The sequence below is a fragment of the Paroedura picta genome, chromosome 10 (assembly GCF_049243985.1).
Source record: "Paroedura picta isolate Pp20150507F chromosome 10, Ppicta_v3.0, whole genome shotgun sequence".
Classification (NCBI taxonomy): domain Eukaryota; kingdom Metazoa; phylum Chordata; class Lepidosauria; order Squamata; family Gekkonidae; genus Paroedura; species Paroedura picta.
In genome coordinates, this window is record NC_135378.1 from 41685697 (window position 1) to 41706496 (window position 20800).

At 39.0% G+C, this 20800-nt stretch overlaps 1 protein-coding gene across 2 annotated transcripts in view; it reads left to right on the forward strand.

The window, feature by feature from the left end:
* The window catches only part of GLRA3 (glycine receptor alpha 3), a 79428-nt gene extending 59777 nt beyond the window's left edge, over positions 1-19651 (forward strand). For both annotated transcript variants that reach the window (XM_077302442.1, XM_077302443.1), the window contains 3 exons: positions 1002-1216; positions 5104-5247; positions 11933-19651. In XM_077302442.1, coding sequence (XP_077158557.1) covers positions 1002-1216; positions 5104-5247; positions 11933-12205 — 632 coding nt within the window. In that variant the 3' untranslated portion in view covers positions 12206-19651. The remainder of the gene's footprint in view (positions 1-1001; positions 1217-5103; positions 5248-11932) is intronic.
* The last annotated feature ends 1149 nt before the right edge of the window (positions 19652-20800 follow it).

Below are 20800 nucleotides of genomic sequence, written 5' to 3' on the forward strand. Positions count from 1 at the left end.
CTGACGACATCTGTAATAATTTAGGGTCTGTTTCTTCTCTTTTGGCATGAGAAGAAACTTGCATGTTCCACTGGATAGAGTGGGCCAGCCTTTGGAATAGGAAAAGAAAACAATTATCTAATGACTGAATGACAGAATATCAGTGCACTGCAGTTCTTCTAACAAAGTTAAAAACTGCCTTGCTGGGTCAGAGGAAAGGTCTACATTACTCCAGATTTCTAGCAATCACAGTTCTCTGTTGTGGATTATCAGTATGTCATAAAGGACTATTCCATGCTATTTATGCCTAGCTTAGAGCAATCAGAAAGATCCTATGAATCAGAGGTGTTTATGAGCAACTTTTTTCATTAAACAGAATGAATGAAAAGCATGGAGCCATGACTACATGGCAGTTTTATTTTAAAACTGTTATAAATGCAATCTAAAGGACCACTTAACCCCTTATAAAGCCATGCTACCACTATGATAATCCTCTGAGAGTAGGTGGGTGGCCACCTGGGAAATGGCCTTCTTGGTCATGGCAGCCAAACTCTAGAAACCAAGGATACTTGTCTGTCTCCTTCTGTTGTCATCTCCCACCAGCAGCTGAAGTCTTCATTTTATTTGGAATTTCCTCAGTCATTCTTCTTTCCTACCCAATGTTTTAATTCAGTTTTAAAAATATTTTTGTTTGTATTTTAGCTTTGGTTTCAATTATGTTGGTTTTAATGGTTTTTAAGATGTTATTGTACTGTGTATGTTAGGTACATTTACTTGCATATGGTCATAGGCTCATATGTTTTATTTTACTTTATCATATACTGGTAAATTTGTTGCTGTGTTATGTAATTTAATTTGTTATCTGGACTGGCAGCCTTTATGAGGGCAGAAAGGCGGGGTATAATTAAAAAAAAATAAATGTGTGGGGAAAAGGTTTTTAAATTGCTATTGTTTGATCATGTGCTGCTGATGAAGAAAAGTACAAGTAGTTCCATTAACAATCTTTCTCTATTGTTAACTAGGCAAGTTTACATGTATTGAAGTTCGATTCCACCTTGAACGGCAAATGGGTTATTATCTCATTCAAATGTATATACCCAGTCTCTTGATTGTCATACTCTCCTGGGTGTCCTTTTGGATCAATATGGATGCTGCTCCAGCCAGAGTGGCTTTAGGTATAACAACAGTGCTTACTATGACAACACAGAGTTCAGGGTCACGGGCATCACTCCCAAAGGTAGGGAAACTGTTGAACTTGCTTTGGTTTGACTGTTATCTTTTATGGCAAATGATATTTGTTTTAGTCAAATAGGCTGTAGTATTTACAGCTTTCAAAAACAGCTACCATACAACATATGGGTATCACAGCACCTTACAGGAGAAAAAAGAGATGGCATTGTCAACTAGTGAACTTCATGAATTACATGGACTATCAACCTCCAGGCGGCACATTGAGTTCTTCTATCGGATCACGGAGAGCGAGTCAGTGCAGTTGATGGGACGGGCATTCATGAGCCATGCAACAGGGTTAGGGCTGTAGGACCAATGGGAAGTGTAAAAACAGAACAGGTTCTCTATCTTTGGAAATGTTTAAACAGAGGCTAGATAGCCATCTGACAGAGATGCTGATTCTGTGAAGGCTCAAGGGGGTGGCAGGTGACAGCGGATGAGCAATAGTATCCTGCACAGTGCAGGGGGTTAGACTAGATGTTCCAGGAGACCCCTTCCAACTCTGTGATTCTAAATTCCATCTTAACCCTCCAGAAGAAGTTCCTGACAGCTAGAGCGATTTCTCAGTGGAACAGGCTTCCTCGGGAGGTGGTGGGTTCTCCATATTTGGAGATTTTTAAGCAGAGAGGCTGATTCTGTGAAGGCTCAAGGGGGTGACAGGTGACAGTGGATGAGCGATAGGAGTGTGAGTGTCCTGCATAATGCAGGGGGTTGGACTAGATGACCCAGGAGGTCCCTTCCAACTATGACTCTATGATTCTATGATCTTTATGATTGATTTCTAGACAACAGAAATTAGTTACCCTGGAGATAATTGCAGCTTTGGAGAGTAGACATCTCTGCTGAACTGTCTTATCTTCCTCAAACCCTACCCAGGAAGTAGTTCCTCTATCTCCAGGAATTTCCCTAGCTGGAGTTGGCAACTCTAATGCATGTTGTTTGTTATCTGAATATGCCAAATTTCTGTTGATGCTCCTAATTTAGATTGACTTGCAGGAAGGGAGTCTCAGGCTACGAACAGACATACCGTGTGGGCAGTAATAAGGCAACAGCTTTTATTAACCAAACAACTTAAAGTGTTGGCCTGGCAGGAGGTAGGGAACCGTTCTGCAGTCAGCCAACTGCTCTATCCCCATTGCAGTAACTTGCCACCCTCTGCCCAGTTCCCAGCTGGAAACCCAGGCCCTGCAAGCCACTATCATCCCTAGAAGAGGTGCAAACCTCTTCCAGACCCGTCCCAGGCCACCTGGCCCCATGAAACCTTGCCTCCCCCAGCTGGGTTTGGCACCCACTCACAGGTTTTCCACCTCTTTAAGGAGGCCCCTTGTTTGAGGAATTTGCCATGCAAGGCATACTCCCTCCCCAATTGGTTCAGTCCCCTGCCAACCCACAAGCTGTGATGAGAACATAAGCAAAAAAACTCATACAAACCACAACTTGCCATGAACCCTGTGCCATCCAACCCATCTTGGCATCATGCCAAGCTCTGTACCAAGGGATAGTGGGAAGCTCGTCCGCATCTTCCAAGCAAGAAGCCGGTTGTCAGAAGGCGCTTCCTTGTGCCTGCACAAACCAGTGCTTTCTCCTCCAATCATAAGGCGCCACACTGCCACTGCAGCCTCATGCACTTCATGAGTCTCTTGCTCCCTCCCCGTGTCTCTTCCCATATGCCCCATCCCACCACATCAATGGTGGCCTCAGGCTATTCCGGGCCACTATTTATCTCTATAGGATCATCTGTATATTATTTTTTCCCACTGATTCTTTCAGCTTTCTATATGCAAGCATAATCTCTAAAATCAAAACAATACTTTCTTGATAATACTTTCTCTGTGTACAGGAAGTACAGGTACATAGAGAGGCAGCCATGTTGGTTGGCCCACAACTGGAGAAATCCCTACCCCTTGGAATAGATTGCCACTCACCTTGGATGCTTGGCATGTATATTATAGTTGCCATAAAGAGGCAACCAAAAATGTCCACTCTGAGGCAAACAGTTCCTGCCCTGACCATAATATCTGCATAATTCCTTTCAGGATTTAGTCCATCCCAAGTCTCCATGCACATAGGAAGCCACCAGGAAAGTAGACTGGCATGCATTTTAAATGGACATAGATTGTCTCAATTTGGTGACATCCTTATCTTTCAGAAATGTTGTTAGCTTTCTTTTATGACTTGGAGTTTACTGGCTAAACCAAACCCAACTGATAATGCACTTCAGTATTTATTTCAAAAGTTTACATTTGTATAGAAGTTACATCTTGACCAGCATGAACCTCACAGGAAGGGCAAGCTACACGAATAAAGACTGATTGATTGTTTGTTTATTTAATGACTGACTGAGTTGTGAGGAATGTCCATTATTTAAATTGTTTGAAACTAAATATGGCAACTTAGCTATTGGCAGTGCAAGCCAGTGCTAAATTACTTTATCAGTGCTGAGGTGAGCCCAAGGTCACCCCAGCTGGTTGCTTGTGGGGGAGCATGGAATCAAACCTGGCATGCCAGATTAGATCGCCAGATTGCTTTGGAAAATACTAGATTTTAGTGGTGGTGCCTGGGGAAGGTGGAATTTGCTGAGAATGTAATATCACTTCCTGATTATACTCCAAGCTGTATCCCCAGTCTCTGTAGACTGGCTGGATTTGGCCAGTCTCTAGAAATTTCTAGAGTGACTATGTGGAAATTCCTAGTAACTAGTAGAAATTCCTAGAGGTAATTTTTCTCCCACACCTGAACTGTAAGTAATTCAGGCTGAGGACTGGTAAATGTTCCACCCTGGGTATGTAGATGGAAGCCTATTTGGATAGGACTGCATTATAAATTTAGCATAATAATTTTAATTGTGTCCCCAAAATAGCCCTGGAGATCTCTGTATATTACTAGCATCATACCATAGAGATGAATAGTATTTTATTTCATTTTCTACCAAACACATTGTTGGCAGTTACTCCCCACACAGACTTGTTCATAAATATCCAACAATTTTCTGTGTTTTTCAAAGTGATGGCAGGCATAAAACTCAAAACCTCACTAGAAGGTGATAGCATGCATATGATTTATTACTCAAAGGTCAACTTCTTTTTACTTTGCAGAAACCATGACTTCAGCAAAACAATAGACTAGTATTTCTGAGAATATACATAGTTACATTCCAGCACAGCCAACCAAGTAAAGTAAGCCCAGTGCATGTACGTGTTTGGGTATAGGTTCATCCATTTGATTAATCTATGTCAGCTTTCTAATTGCATGGAAGAGCCTGTATGCATACACTTTCGTAATGTGTAGACATTTGGCTGAATGAACTTACACTGAAGTGGATAAAATACTGTTCCCTTATACATGCTTACAGGAGAAGTTGTTCATATATTTATGCTCCATTTTTCTCCCCAATAGGAGAAAGACTGGTGTATGCACTACAGTTTGTGATGCTGTTTCAGCACAATTGCTAGCTAATAAGAACCATTTACACTAATTAACAGAAAGTTATACAGGAACTTCTATGGAAACTAGATTGTCTTTGGTCCTCTCTTATATAGCTCACTTTCACTATGGTTTCAGGGAGTGTATTTCTCATCCCTTGACATTACAAAATGCTAAAAGCTTGGTATAGTGGTTAGGAGTGAGGACTTCTAATCTGGTGAGACAGATTTGATTCCCCACTCCCTCACATGCAACCTTGGGCTTGTCACAGAACTGACCGAGCTGTTCTGACCAAGCAGTAATCTCATGGCTCTCTCAGCCTCATCTACCTCACAGGGTCTCTGTAGTGGGGGAAAGGAAAAGGAAGGTGATTGTAAACTGCTTTGAGACTCCATCTGGTAGAGCAAAGTGGCATATAAGAACCAACTCTTCTTCTAATGCCTTCAATATTCTACTTGGTGCTGTCTTTAGGTATCATACGTCAAGGCTATTGACATCTGGATGGCTGTGTGTCTGCTGTTTGTATTCTCGGCACTTCTGGAATATGCAGCTGTAAATTTTGTGTCAAGACAGCATAAGGAACTTTTGAGATTTCACCGTAAGAGGAAGAACAAGGTAAATATGATGAGTGCAGATTAGAGAAATACGGGAAGCGCAAGCAGAGGTTGCCTGCTTCATAAAAACAGCATCCTGTTTCAAAGGTGGCTGTGCAAATAACATGTGAACACAGGATGACATTCTCTCTTTTGAAGAAGGTCAGTGCAAAGACTGTGTAATTCCCAAATCACAATGAAACCTGCAGAAGGATTAAAAAGGGATTTAAGTGGGTTGAGAACTCTGTCGAAGCTTTCTGCATGGTTTAAGTTTACCATTTGAGAATATTAGTAGATTGTCATTTCATGGATGGCAACTGCTGATAAGAAATGGTAAAACCGTTTCCTATAGGAACAAAGTTAAAGGCTTTTGTAGCTGGATTCAAAACTTGCCAATTTCCAGGTGGTCTCTGGAGATCTTCCAAAATTACAAGTGATTCCTATAGTCTGTTTAGTGCCACTGAAGAAAATGGCTCTTTTGGAGGATGGATTATATTGCATTATACTGGGAGTGTAGATTCTGTGGCATCACATTTCCGCTGACCTTCCTGCCTTCCACAAACTTTGCCCTTCCCATATTCTCTGGGATTTTCCCATTACAGAACTGTAAAGTTAGAGCATTTCCTTTAAAGCTTGACAAGTTTCTTGTCCATTTGAAAGTCCATTTTCACTACTGTTATGTGGTATGAAAGCAAAAGAGAATACAATGTTTAGGAACAAGCAACATTGTATGTGTTTATTTACTTCCTTTAAACTCCAGCCTTCTCAATATGGACCAAAGCTGGGTATCATGTTTTCATTTTCTGATGAAAGCAGCAGGCTTTCTCATAGCTCGCTTTCATGGAACCACTGTAAAATGAAAGTTGCTTTGTGAGCTACTTACAAAAGTGACTGATTAGAATTTTGCTTTTAGAAGCATTTCTATCTACACTGTAGGGAGGAGAGATATGATTTATCATTTGGCAAGGAACTTAGAGAGAAAACCACGGGAAGAAATCATTTATAGGTGTTCAGGACCACCTAACACTTCTTTTCATATGTGGGCGGCTGGAGTGATGCAGAGCTTGTACAGCACATCTAAATCCCTGTGGAGAAAATGGAAAGATCTAAAAAGTGAGTCTGGGAAGTGTCCCAAGGTTAGGAAATCAATTTGTTTGATTCAGCATTTATTTCCTTTAATAATGATCATTTTAAAAATCTAAATGGATCAAAGCAGTGGGTTTTTGGCAAAGTTTTACTAAATACTTCAACTGAAGTGTGGTGAGGAATAACAGATTGGTTATTTGCTCATTAGTGGTAATATAATTGCCTCTTCTGATATAAAAATGGTTGCTTTATATTTTGACAGTCCAGAATATCTATTTGATTTGGTTTTTTTTAGTTCAGAGCAACCGTATAAATGATGGCATTCAGAATCTGTGAGTCTAGCTAGACAAGATGCCACAAATACATGATTAAATTTCCAGTATATTTTCTCTTGCTAAATAGAAGTTACTCTAGGACACTGTTGGGGTGAGGGAAGAGGAGTTTAGTCTGGGTTTAACTTTATTTACCCACACATACTGTGTTTCTGATTTCAAATGACTTCTAGGCATTCCTATGTGCTCCATCTGAAGGAAAATATATAGGCAATATAAAGATAACCTGTTTATTTCCTCCCAAAGAGAGAAATATGAAGTGAAATATGAAGAGTCACTATTAGTCTACTGATAATATATCTCACATTAGAGCACTCCAGGACTCATTTAAGAAATTCAGTTCATTTCCACTACTTTGTCAGGCTGGTTACAGGTTGGAGAATGGTTAGATAATGTACTGCATTATTTTCTACCTACTTCCCTTTGTCCACACCAAAAAACAACAACAGATGAGTCATGAGAAATCTGCAAGAAAAATTTAACTCCAAGAAGCCATACATAGGTGGCATGTGAAAAGCTAACCTGAAAAATATACAGGATATTGATAATGTGATGGTTCCAACCTACATCTTTTTGAAAGGAGGCAATGGAAAAATTAGTTACCTTTGGATTCTTAGGACACTGCTTTCTTTGATCTACATCAGTATCCTGCCTTTCTAGAACCATATCTATAAGAGCTGACTTCTAAACATATTTTAAATGAATTTACACTTTGATCTTTAAAAAACTTACCAAAATAAAACTAGTAGAATAGAACATGGAGATATGCATACATAATTGATACTATGGATAATTCTTTTGCTTGTTGACATTTCTACTTTAAAAGAAGCAAGCATGCATACTAATTTTATACTTGAGCTGAAACATGTAGTTTGCTTGAAGGCTACGTTTTAATATTCCATATTTGCTTTTCAGAAGCATTTTACTTTTTATTTAAAATCTAAGCAGCACAAATTACTCTCAAAGCAAACAGATCGTTGAGCTAGGCTGATTACATCACCACCACCCCCCATTTTAATCATGCCTTTCTCTTTTATTTCCTTTTGTTTTCTTCCATTTCTTCCATTTTGGTGAAAATTTTAAGAGGGAGTATGTGATGGAAATGAAATCCATGAATCGTTGCAGCATAGCAATGGCTTGAGAAGTGCTAATTTCACAGATGGGACTTTGGCTCAAATCTACAATATAACCTTATGGTTAACTATGTAAAAGATGTCCCATTTGTTCTAATGTGATTTCCAGTAATTATCAAAGGCCCAGTCCATTTGTCTGAACTAATGTCTTTCCATGTGGGCTCTGTTAACTTCCATTGCTATCTCTATATGATAAGACTGTTATTAGAAAAATAGATCTTGTTTCTTCCTGGAATCAAAGTTACTGAGAGATTGTGACCCAAGTTCACATGTGGTTACCTTCAACTGTTTCTCTGGCTGTTTAAGGACTAGCATTTCAGTATTTCCAGAAAAACAGTATGACTGCCAATGAGTAAGCATGGTATCCTCCGTCATGCACTGGTGGAATAACAGAGCACTCAATGAGATCTCACAGGCATTTAAAGATGTAAGAATTAAGGCTCAACTGGTAACAAAATGCAGAAAAGCATATTTTCCCTCATTTTCCTTGTAAGTGATCAGAGATATAACACCAGATCTCTTCTTAATTATTATAATTATTTATTAAATGCATAGAATTCCCCTCTCTGCAAACAGGCTTGGGGCAGTTTACAACTTATTCAAATTCAGTGTAAAATACAATAAAAACAGTAAAGTAATAAGTACCTCCTTGCTCCAGTTCCCTATATCAATCGTCCCCAACCTTTTTATCACCAGGGACCACTCACCGGGGACCACTCAACGCCTTTTACTGAGGCCCGGTGGGGGGGGGGGTAGTTTACTCCTCTACTCTCAACCACTTCCCTAACGCTCTCTGATCGCTATGGTAATGTTTAAACATCCCTTCAAAATAAGATACAGACACACCACAACAATGAACATAAGGAACATTTTATTTTCATGGAAATTTTAACTCATGACAATGACAAATCAATGGGAACCCTGAGCTTGTTTCTCTGCAACGAGATAGTCCCATCTGGGAGTGATGGGAGACAATGACACCCAAAGTGTGTTGTGAAGGGCCGGGGGGGATGAAGTAAAGGGCCGGGGGGGGAAGGCGTCCTTCGCGGCCCACCTCCAATTAGTCGAAGGACCACATGTGGTCCGCAGCCCACAGGTTGGGGATCGCTACCCTATATCTTCTCCATGTATTCAATGGTAGGATGTTCTGAAGAGGAAGGAGGGAGGATTGAATTCATTGAAATGAGATGTTTAGACAACAGAGTGATCTAATCTGTTCTGTATCACAAAGTATCAGCTAGCTACTCACAAAGTATTTCATTGATAGTCATAGAAATTAGATAATATATTCCTTACCAATAAGTGGAAGGCTCAGGTTGGTTGGAATCTGAGGAGAAGGAATACACATAGAAGCTGAAGCTTAACATGATCCTCTTTGCTGCTGTCACTAAATTCTACTAGGAATGGTGCTTGCTACAGTGACATGGTGAACAATAGAAAATATTATGCATCTGTTCTGAATAGCCCAGGCAAGCCTGATTCCATCAGATCTTAGAAGCTAAGCAGGGTTGGCCCTGGCTAGGACTTGGAACCTCAAAAGAATACCAGAGTCATGACTTGGGCCCATTATGCATGGCCGCCGAAACGGCGATTTTGGGTCACATGGAAAACGCGGAGGGGGAAGACGCGACGCATACCGGTTATACACGGGGCGGGGCGCGACGGCGGCAAAACCCAGAGTAACCGATTATGCACGCGCCGATCCGGGCGCCGCTTCTGGTTGCGCCCCGCTCACCCGGAAGCTGCGCTTTCTTCCGCGTTTCACTGACGCGGCTTTTTCGGCGGCATGCACCGAAGCTGCAGCCGGTTGCAGCCGGCTCCGTGCGTTATCCGTGATTTTAGTCACCGCCATTCCACCCCGAATGTGTGCTAAAACCCCCGTGCATAATGGGTCTTGGAGGCAGTTAATGGGAAAACTACCTTAGAATACCTTCTGCCTGGCAGACAATTTTAGGATCTCCTCGCTATATGCAATACATATAAAATACAAAATACCATACATTTAATAATAATAGTAATAATAAACATTATTATGCAATTATTGTGGAAGCCACATTGACTCTGTATAAGTCTCTTGAATTTTAAATAACATTGACCACAATTAACTGCAACAAGTACGTTGTTTCACAAGTTATGAAGTAAAAGCAAGATTTCTTTTTCAGAATATAATTCATTTTGAATCATATGCATTTGGATTTTTGCTGCTGTTTTATAGTCTTATGACTCTCCTTCATTTGCTAGCAATCCCCAGCTTCTTCATTTTCTTGGTGTTATTTGCCCTTTGCATTTTGTTTTAGTGTCTAAGGGCAGCAAGAGCTGCAGCACAGTCAAGTTAGAAATATACATATATATTTTCTGTACAGAACAAGCTGCACATGCCAGAAAGAGTCTAGTCTTTTTGTACGAATTGGGCTGGCACCATCTGCTGGTTTCAGAAGCAACTCTCTGCAACTGAGGCACTGAAAAACAACACAGCTAGGCAGCAAAGAGAGAAAGAGACATACAAGCCAGAAGCCACAATCTTGAGAGGAGAACTTAAATTTACATTAAAAAACAGCTTTATGTTAAATATCAGATCTTATCACCCCAGTTTGTTGAACAAAAATAAACATTATGCTATAGTGTAGTACAGGGGTAATCAACCTGTGGTCCGCCAAATGCTCATGGGAATTGTAGTCCATGAACATCTGGAGGACCACAAGTTGACTACCTCTGGTGTAGTAGCAACATTATCTGGACCTCCTAGCGCTGGCTGGCCACCCAAGGCTCTCGCTTGGAAGGTCCAGGCTCCAGATAAACATTTTCTCATGTGAATTTACCACCTCAAATTTAAAAAGATTTCATTTAACATACTCTATTGAACTATATAGGAACAAGAAAGAAAATCATGGACAGAACAAGCAAAATAGTTTCATATATGTAACATTTCTGAGTCCACAGATGGACTGCTTGAATAAGGAATGGCATGAAACTAGAGCATTTTGCAGTTACTATGCATTGTTCCAGCACTAGGGCAATACAATCTTAAGGCAAGTCTACAAATTCCCAATTGTTTAATGCTCATAAAAATAAGGGAATGTCTCAGAATTATATAATATTACATAAATACAATTCAAAAGTTATATTATTTGTGGAAAGTTAGTGCAGCCTTTATAGATCAAGTTGCCTGAGTGGCTAAGCCACAAGACCCATATTATACTGTACAAATCTGTTATTTTACATTGTGAGAAAGGATGGAAAGGAAGTACTGGCCAACAGCAATAATGCAAGACTCAAGGGAACTAAACAAAATAGAAACAAGCCAGGATTCCTTTGTCCAAACATCAAGGATAAAATACTAAAAACTTACAGTGCACTTCCCCCCTGATTTACAAATATTAGAGTACAAATTGAGGCAGGAAGAACTCCTACCCAGCAGATTAAGATTATTTAGAGAGAATAAATACACCCAAAATGGAGAACTTTCGATCCTGTTTCAGTACAATGTTCCCCATAATTCATTGGGCATTCAAACCTTTTCATTAATCCAAGACATCTGATGTTCTTGCAAGATCTGATTTTCTTAGATGGCAGGATGGATTATAAGTAATCTGAGTTATTGATATGTGCCAGCAACCATATACTCAGTCTAAAAAACGAAAATTATAGTAGGCCAATGAGCATAGGATTAGCTATGGTTTCATATCACTCCCTAGCAGTCTAGTTACTGCTCACCTGAATACAAGCTCATAATGCAACAGAATAATGAGGAAAGTAATAATGATGCTGTAGTGTTACACCAATATAGCAGACAATTTATATATATATATATATATATATATATATATATATATATATATATATATATATATATATATATATATATATATATATATATATATCTTACCAATTTATTGTTCCATTCCACTATCCATGTAGGAACAGACCCTAAACTTCATGATAGATCCATCTATACATGACATAAATCAAGAAAGAGCATTATATAATCGCAGGTAATAAGTTGTTGATTACAACTTCAGAACTGCAAAATTGTGACGAAAATGGCAGTAACAAAAAGAAGCAATAATGTAGTTTACAACAGCAAATTACTATGTAAAAATCATATATGGTTGCCAATACTTTTAGAATTAAGATTTTGATTTTGATTTTTCCCCAGGATGATGATATAAGAGAGAATCGGTTCAGCTTCACAGGCTATGGAATGGGGCCACCATGTATTCAAGCAAAAGATGGTGTCACTCCCAAGGGGCCAAATAATCCAGTTCAAGTTGTACCAAAAAGCCCTGAAGAAATGAGGAAGGTGTTCATTGATCGAGCCAAAAAGATTGATACCATCTCCAGAGCCTGCTTTCCATTAGCCTTTCTGATATTCAACATTTTTTACTGGGTTATCTACAAAATCATTAGGCACGAAGACATTCACCAGTAATGAAATTAAGTACTAGAGACTGGCTCGTAATGGGCATGGAGAAAAAAAAATCGTATTTGACTTGCTGTGCAAAGTCACAATGGAATAGAAGAATGACACTCAATGAAGATATGTTACAACAGAGTTTTTACTGCACACTAATTAAAAGTAACCCATTTTTTTTCACAGTAAAAACAAATCCCTTGACTAAACGATACTGCCAACATGTTTATACATACCGTTACGTGATGGTATAATATTTCTTTGTAGTTCCTTACTGTAATTTTTAATTCAACTGTATTTTTAAATCAATCAAAAGGGAGCCCCAAATGTCTTCAGATAAGTGCCATACTAGCAGAGATGCTATTACCATTTTAAATCTGCTGAAAATTTGCCTTGAGCCTTTATTTTAAAGATGCAACATTCTGGAAATGTAACCATTGGCAGTTTCCCTTTTAAGTGCCAAAGCAGGTTTTCTAGACTTAAGAGCACTGCCAGTAGTTTTTATAACAAACACAGGGATATTTTAGATTCATGGCACTTCAAAGGGACACTTTGTACAAAATCCTTCACAAAGATTCAATAGCTATCATTCACAAACCAATTCCATTATGTTTCTAGTACTGATTCGATGGTACTCTGACCCAAGCAGTTTATTGATTGTGAGCCCTGTTTGAGATGATACACAAGTGTACTTTGTCCAAGTGCTAGTATTTCCAAGACTATACAAGGTAAGTGTCTTATCATATAGTGAAAATCACAGCAGAAATTGACCTTCTGCTGACTTAAGAAAACACTGGACAGATTCCTGGCAGTAACCTACAGGATGGGATGTGGGGCTAGGCAGTCACAGTCATTTCAGTGTCACCTTCAAAGCTCAAAGGGGGAGTAGAAGCAGGGTACATCTCAGAGAAAGCTAAATATGCTTTTAAATTATTGAAAATTTATGGGATACTGTGAATGTACAATGACTTACTTAATGTATATGCTTTCTAGGAAGTATGATTAGACTTCTTAAGGTCAGTCTGTAAGCACCATTGATTTTACCCAGCTCAGTTGACTTTAGCCAAAACATGACATTAGAAAATAATGCCCCCTTTGTTTGAAAGCAAATTCAGCATTTTCTAGTATGCTAAATGTCACGTTATAGGGCATCATGATTACTGAAACTCATCCAAGAAACTGCACAATTTGTTTCATTTCATCTTTCAAAATTACTTTATTGGATTGTTGTAAATCTACAATACTTTGTATGAAGAGGTAGTTTTGTTCCAGTTCTGAAATCTATTGATAGTTATAGGTAGATATGTTTACATTCTGTTTTTGTTTTTTCTTAATTGAAGTCAAAGCCAGAAATGAAATTGTCTGAGCATGATCCTACCAAATTTTAAAAAATTAAATGGAATTCTAAACTGTTACTAATCAATTTAGAAGTCTGTTAGGATTGCACTGTTCATTTCAGTGGGCCTAATGATGAGGTTTCGTTATGTTTTAAGAGTTTAGGAAATCATTTGCCAGTAGTCGCTACAAGCACCTCTGGAATGAACAGCTTAAATAGGAATTGCACTAGTCATTCTCATTGAGCTTTTGCACAAGACGTTCCCAGTGGATGGTGTTTATAGTGTGCAGCTGCATAGAAATTGTTCCTTCAGATAAGCAAAAGATCTCTAGGATTTAAATCTCATGCATTACTGACTAGATGCACACTAACAGGCAGCATTGTAAACGGAGTCCGATAAGATTGACCAGAAGAGTTGTAGGATCCAACTCAACAACTTCCTTGATCTAAAATAATTTTTATGTAGTTTTATAGCCCTTATAGATAGATTCCAAATACAGATTGAGGAAGGCTGTTTATTCTAAAAATAGCAGTTAGTTATAAGCACTTTGTTTTGAAGCCTCAGACCAAAATTCAACAAACCCAAATCCCCAGAGTTTATAAATCAGATGTGGTGAGTTCATGTATTCAGTTTTTTGGATCATGAAGTCTAGTGGCACATTTCTAGAGGAATACAAATGCCGTCTTATATGCAATTCCTTCCCATGTGCACAACTAGTGGTCTAACAAGTGTTACATGGGCCTTTATGTTGGCTTACCAGCAGTTCAGTAAAAAAAAACAATTTTGGGGTGGAGTTGCTGTACATATTGGACTACTCAAGCAAGCCAAAGACACTGCAAGTGAAATACATTCAATTCATGTTGTGCAAGGTTTATTTTAAATGTTCATCAATTTTCCCTTCCCATAGAAATTAACAGCAAATTAATCCTGTACTCAAGAGAAATAGATAAAGTAGGCAGAGGCACAGATCCATTCCTATCAATTGCCATGTTTTAATTTAATTACTAACAAGGCCTTTCTCATATGCATATATGAAGAGATAACTATATTACATTCCTCTGTTCTTTGGGGGAAAGCCCTGTCATTTAAAGGGGAAACAGGCATTCACACTTAAGTGAATGTATACCCATTTTGTGGAAACATAATTATTCCACTACAAATGCTAAAGGTAGCCAGCCCTGCATTGACAGATATTAGGAGATTCTGGGGGCTGTCTCTAAGGTTTATGATATCATAGCCTTTGTTACTCACTAGGAATTCCCCTAATTCCCCTAAACACCATGGAGAAATTCCAAGAGCATCATGGAGATGTGAAGGCTCAGAGATTGTGATGAAACTTCCAGGTGACTCTCTAGGTCCCCACACTCTGTGATCTTGTTGCCCCCATTTTTTCTCCTGCTCATCAAGAATGAGGGACTGGGGACAAGGACAGGATTTTCCTGTTGTCGGTGGGCAAAAGTCTATATGATGCTCTGATTATGACTAGTAGGGCTATTGACATAGAAATCATCTAAGATGAAGGCAGCTATCAAAACAGAATTATTCAGAATTGCTATGAGAAGACAATAATCAGTGGAAAAGGCAATGATGCTAGGGAAAGTTGAAGGTGGCAGGAAAAGAGAAAGAAGATGAGTTGGTTCTTATATGCCGCTTTTTTCTATCAGAGGAGTCTCAAAGTGGTTAACATTCACCTTCCTTTTCCTCTCCCCACAACAGACAGCCTGTGAAGTAGGTGAGACTGAGAGAGCCCTGATATTACTGCTCAGTCAGAACAGCTTTATCAATGCTGTGGTGAGCCCAAGGTCACCCTGCTGGCTGCATGTGGAGAAGCTGGGAATCAAATCCAGCTCGCCAGATTAGAAGTCTGCACTCCTAACCACTACACCAAGCTAGGTGACCCAAAATGATATGGATTGACTCAGTAAAAGAAGCCATGGACCTCAGTTTGCAGGGCCTGAGAATGGCTGCTCACAATAGGACATTCTGGCAAATATTTATTCATAGAGTTGCTGTAAGTGCTGTTGTCAGCACTTAACACAGACATACAGAACTGTACAAAGAAGGAGTGAGAGGTTTTAAAAAATTTACTGATTATGCCACATGGTCAACAAATATTAGAACAAGGAAGGGAACCTTCACAAGTAATTTGTGATATGTCAACAAAGTCTTGTATTCAAGAAAAGAATGTCACTAGCCACGTCCTAAGTTTTACCTCTTTGGATCTACAAATGTAGTCTAATATGATATGTTCTGATGACTGTTATTTATTTGTTTGTTTGTTTGTTTATTTATACATTTATTTATACATGTATATACTGCCCTCCCCTGGGGCTCAGGGCAGTTTACATAAAATTTGACAGAATGGGAACAGTACAGAGAATCAGTGGCTATAAATGACAATCTAGTAACAGTAATAACAATAGGCAGCATCCAGTAGAACAATAGAACAGTAAGTAAACAAAAGACAGTAGAGAACAAAATATAACAAGCTGAGGGTCCATGGTTGGACTGTAAAGGTGATGATTTATATGGGCTTGTTAGTTCTGTTAGGGACTATGTACAACATTTCTCACACAGTGGCATTATTTATTTTGCAGGTTTGTGCCACTAGGGAAACCAAAATGGTTAACATTGATACTACTTTGAAGGACAGTTAAACTGGATTTTTTTTCCTGTAAAGTATTTGAAGAGATGGAGACTAAACATAATTTGAAGTGATACCTCCATCCAAACTTCAAGAATGATAGACTCCTAAGTTAAAAACACTTCTCTCTAAAGATATGTTTCTTGATGTGGAGAAGGACAGTGACTCAGGAATGTGTTCAAACAAATGATACCTCCCTACACACAAAACTTTAGGTAGTCAAGCTGTGTACTCTATGACTTCCCTCTTCAGATATTATTGCTGGAATTGGCTTTCTGTGTGATAATTTAAAGGATTAAGGAAATATCAGTATGAACATAGCTTGAACTGCATACAATTCCTAAAAGTCTAAGTTTTACAGACACACTGGAGCCAGGTGTACCCAGGGTGCCATTTGCACACTTATACAGTTCTATTATAGCCAAGGAAAGGAAAGATATTTGCATCTTGGTTATGAGTTCCACAGGTGATTTTCTTCTTTTTCATTAACACAGATAGGGGAGATGTTTGGGAAGTATCTAAATCCATATCATATATCAGGCATATTTGATTGGGCTGCTCCTGTGATGACGTCTTCTGCCTCACAACCAGAAGTTTGCTGCCCTAATGAATTCAATCTCTTTGTAGCACATTAATTTTTAGCTTTGGACTAGGTGTGTCAGCCAATAGAGATGGCTTAGCATTTCCCAAACCATGACCTGTGACTGCTGCTGAATCCTTTGCGGGAGTGGACCCTGCCACTCTTGGCTAGGCTACAGCTAAGGGACATTTCACTTTCAGCATAATCAAACAGCTTTGCTTGCAATTTTTTACACTGAATGTAAAGCATATGCAAAGGGATAAGATAAGGGATAAATAAATTCAAGAGCATGTCAAACATATCTACAGGGGCATTTAATTCATACCACTCCTTTGCAGTATAGAATGTTGCATAAATATGTTGCATTGTCTCGTGCAACAATAACAACAAAAAACCAGCAATCCAGTAGTGCCTATTTTTAAACGTCCAAAATACCAGCAGACATATGAGAACTCATCACAAATAACTCAGGGAGTGGTGTTACAGGCTTGCCAGGCAAAATGATTCTTATGGCTAGTAGATGTAATCCATCTTTATGAAGCCCTGAATGGTTTTTGTGATGGGATGACAAGTTAGGGAGGTGGCATTCAAGACAGGATGCTAGAAAGTGTGCCATGGTTTGGTTCTGTGGGATACAACCCAACATGCAGTACTAACTGTGCCAGCTCTGTTCACTTCAGCATGGCTTGTCTGTGACCCCTGAATGAGCCTTGATGACAAGAATAGGTACTTCTGGCTGGCAGTGGTTGGAAATGAATGCTGGTGTAGAATTTGAGTTCTTCTGTCTCGATTTGGGATGGAGAAAAGCCCCAAACAAGCTTTTATTCTATATGAAGACATTCTGAAATGTATGTTTTCCAGAATTCTTATATCAACTCTGCTGTCTTTGACAGGATTCATTAACACAAGGATATTTTTGCAATGCCATATGGAAGAGGAGACTTTTTCAGCCCCAAATCATATGCCTGAGGGAGTCCTGTCCGATCTTTACTGTTGTAGGCTTACTATGCATAAGCAAAAACTCCACAATCTAATTGATATTCCTTCTCTGGGCTTCTGATTCTTCATTTTTTCACCTCAATATATTTCGGCACAATATTCTATCTTGACGCAGACAATTAGTGCTTAAAATGAGACAAAGTAGTATTCAGTTCCTATGGATATTGCAAGGCATACACCAGGGCAAATATTTAGTGTGGGATGGTAAGTCTAACTGTATTTGGGAGGGCAAACCAATCATACATGAAGATATAAATTCAGTTCTGATAGAATCAGTGGCAATATTAGTGTTAAGGAGGACCATTTTGCTGTAGCATACTTTCAGAGCAATTTGTATGGGTATCTGACTATATAGTAGTGTACACTGAAAAATGTGCTATCATTGTTGGAATTTGATGAAATGTTAACTCCTGATTCATTCTCAAAGGACCAGATCTTAGCATCCTCACATTATGGCATGCTGCTTGGGGCAGCTTTGGCCACTATTTACCTCTATACGGCAGAGGTGCTGGAAATGGAAATGCAGCATGATGATATAAGGAAGAGGTTACATGGCAATGCATGGAAGGGGAAGAAACTTTGGGCACTTCTCTGATCTGAAAATCATAAACATGAAGCCCACTTCTTTGGTATATTTTAAAGGTACACTAAGCTTGGATCGTACCACTAAGAATCGTAATAAAGGAATCAGAAGATAATTGCTTATTAACACCACCAGCTAGGAATCCTGTTCCAGGATGACAGCTTTCCTAAACTGAAAGCTGCTCTCTGCTTATCAGCTTACAACACATAGACCGTTTATGCACTGGGAACTTCACTGCCCCACCCCCCTGTCAGGAGCACAGATCGGGGGCTGATGAAGTGCACCAGGCCAAATGCTCCCCCATGTGGGTGCAGGAAGAGGTGGGGCAACCTGCCATGACTAAAACTCCAGCCTGCAGCCCAGCATGAAACCTCCAGTGCATAAACGGTCATATAGATGCAAAGCACAGCAAAGCTGTCTGGTTGTACTTTTGAATATAAGGGTTAATCAATGTGTCCTTGCTTCACATTCTCCATGATGCTTCCAAGCATGGAAGATGTTCATTGAAGAGGTAAATGCTAACCAAGTGGGGTAATTAATATGTTTTAATATGGTTTAAGGAACATCGATTATGGGTACTGTTTGTTTTAATGGACTTTGAAAGAGTTCATCAGTGTTCAGCTCTAATTTAATCATATTCTTTACTGAGCTGTTTTTGATACATTGCTATAAATTGATTATATTTTAGAAAAGTACTGATTGCAAATCTTTATTACAAGCACATATTTTCCTTACATACTCCTCATTTTAATTAATTTCACTGGTGTTACAGAACGGACGAAATACCCATTCTTTTAATTTTTGCAATTAAAAATATGAAGTTAAAATCTCCCTTAAAAATATAAATTGTCTTTTTACTTTATTTTCGAAGTAGATGGAAAAAATGCCTAATATAATCATTAAGTCCCAATTCAACAGTTAATTCAGTTAAGTGACATACTCAGAGCAGAAAATAACTTCTAATGTGAAAAGATTCAGTGTGGCTAAAGTAGGAATTGCACAGATGTCATTTATGACTCTATGAGATAAGTTTCAAATTAGTTCTCTCAATTATCAATCCTGGAACTCAATAAAATGTTTGAACCTTCAATACTTTGTGGAATAAATCCATTATATTAAACAAGCATAATTTGGGGGGTTCTTTTGATTAGAATATTGGTATCTAAATTCAAACATAAGCTTCTTGGAAATAACAAAGTGCACTAGCAGGTTTGGGAAGGACTGTGTGTGTGCATGTGTGTGTGTGTGTGTGTGTGTGTGTGTACAGTTTCTACACTGGGAACTTTGCTGCCCTGGCTCCCATACGGGAGCACAAATCCAGGACAGACAAGATACACCAGGCCAAATGCTCCCCTGTGCGGGAGCAGGAAGAGGCAGGACGACCTGTCCTGACTCAAACTCCAGCTGGCACGAAGACTGCAGTGCAGAAATGGACTGTGTGTTGTATGGGAATTGTGTCTTCTCGGTGGTTGCCCAACATAGCTCCCTGAGGCAAAATGGTAAGTTGTACCCTGGTGTTCCTAAACAATTATCAGTTTATGAAAGCCCCTGAGACTGTGGGAAGCATTTAGGTTCAAGGCTATCCAATGCTAACTCATCCTGTATTTTTGCAATGCTTCACTATTATTGCACTCCTTCATGTTCATCTCTGTGAAATATGCAAAAGACATTTCTTGTAATGGCAACATCTGATGGAATGGCATCAATGGATTAAAGTCAATATCAGCATTCTGTGGCTATTTATTTGTGAGCTGCATAGAAAGAAATTGTGCCATAAGCTTTTAACATGAAATTTAAACATTATATACAGTAGCTTTTGTGATAGTGAACCAAGCTTCCTTTTAAAAAGGCTACAGCAAAAACAAAAACATGGATATAATAGTGTGTTAAATACATGTCTGTGATTTTTAAACATATCATCCTGTGAGTTCTGTCTGGACAACAATTGCCAATTTGTTTCTAGATGTATTTCTTTTCAGTAAAATCTAATGAAAAATGTCATCATGCATGAGTTTGATAAAACTCCTTTCCGTTCTTGTATTAATCCTATATTCGGCATTCCAGTTAAAATGCTTTGCTAATGAAAGGGTAAAAAGGTATGTGCAGGCTATGGTATTCATGTTAATTGTAGAGATCTTTGTTCTAAAATGAGAATAAAAACTGCAATTTTTCCAAGATTCTGCTGCAGCAGTTACTGAAACTTAAGTGCTGACTTCAGAAAGTCAAGTGGTTAATGGTTAGGGGCTGCGGGAAGGGACATTCCTCTTGTTGACAAAGGAACAAACAAGCTTAAGGTAAAGACGATTCTGTGAATAATGTAGGATGTACAAGCTTCCTAGGAATAGAATCCATCCTATGCCCCTTGATCTTGCCTGATTACCCTCTTTGTTACAGCTCCTGGCTCACATGGCTTTTGTCCATGCATGTCCCAGCACACCTTTTTTGATGGTCAAGGGGGACTCACCTGCAC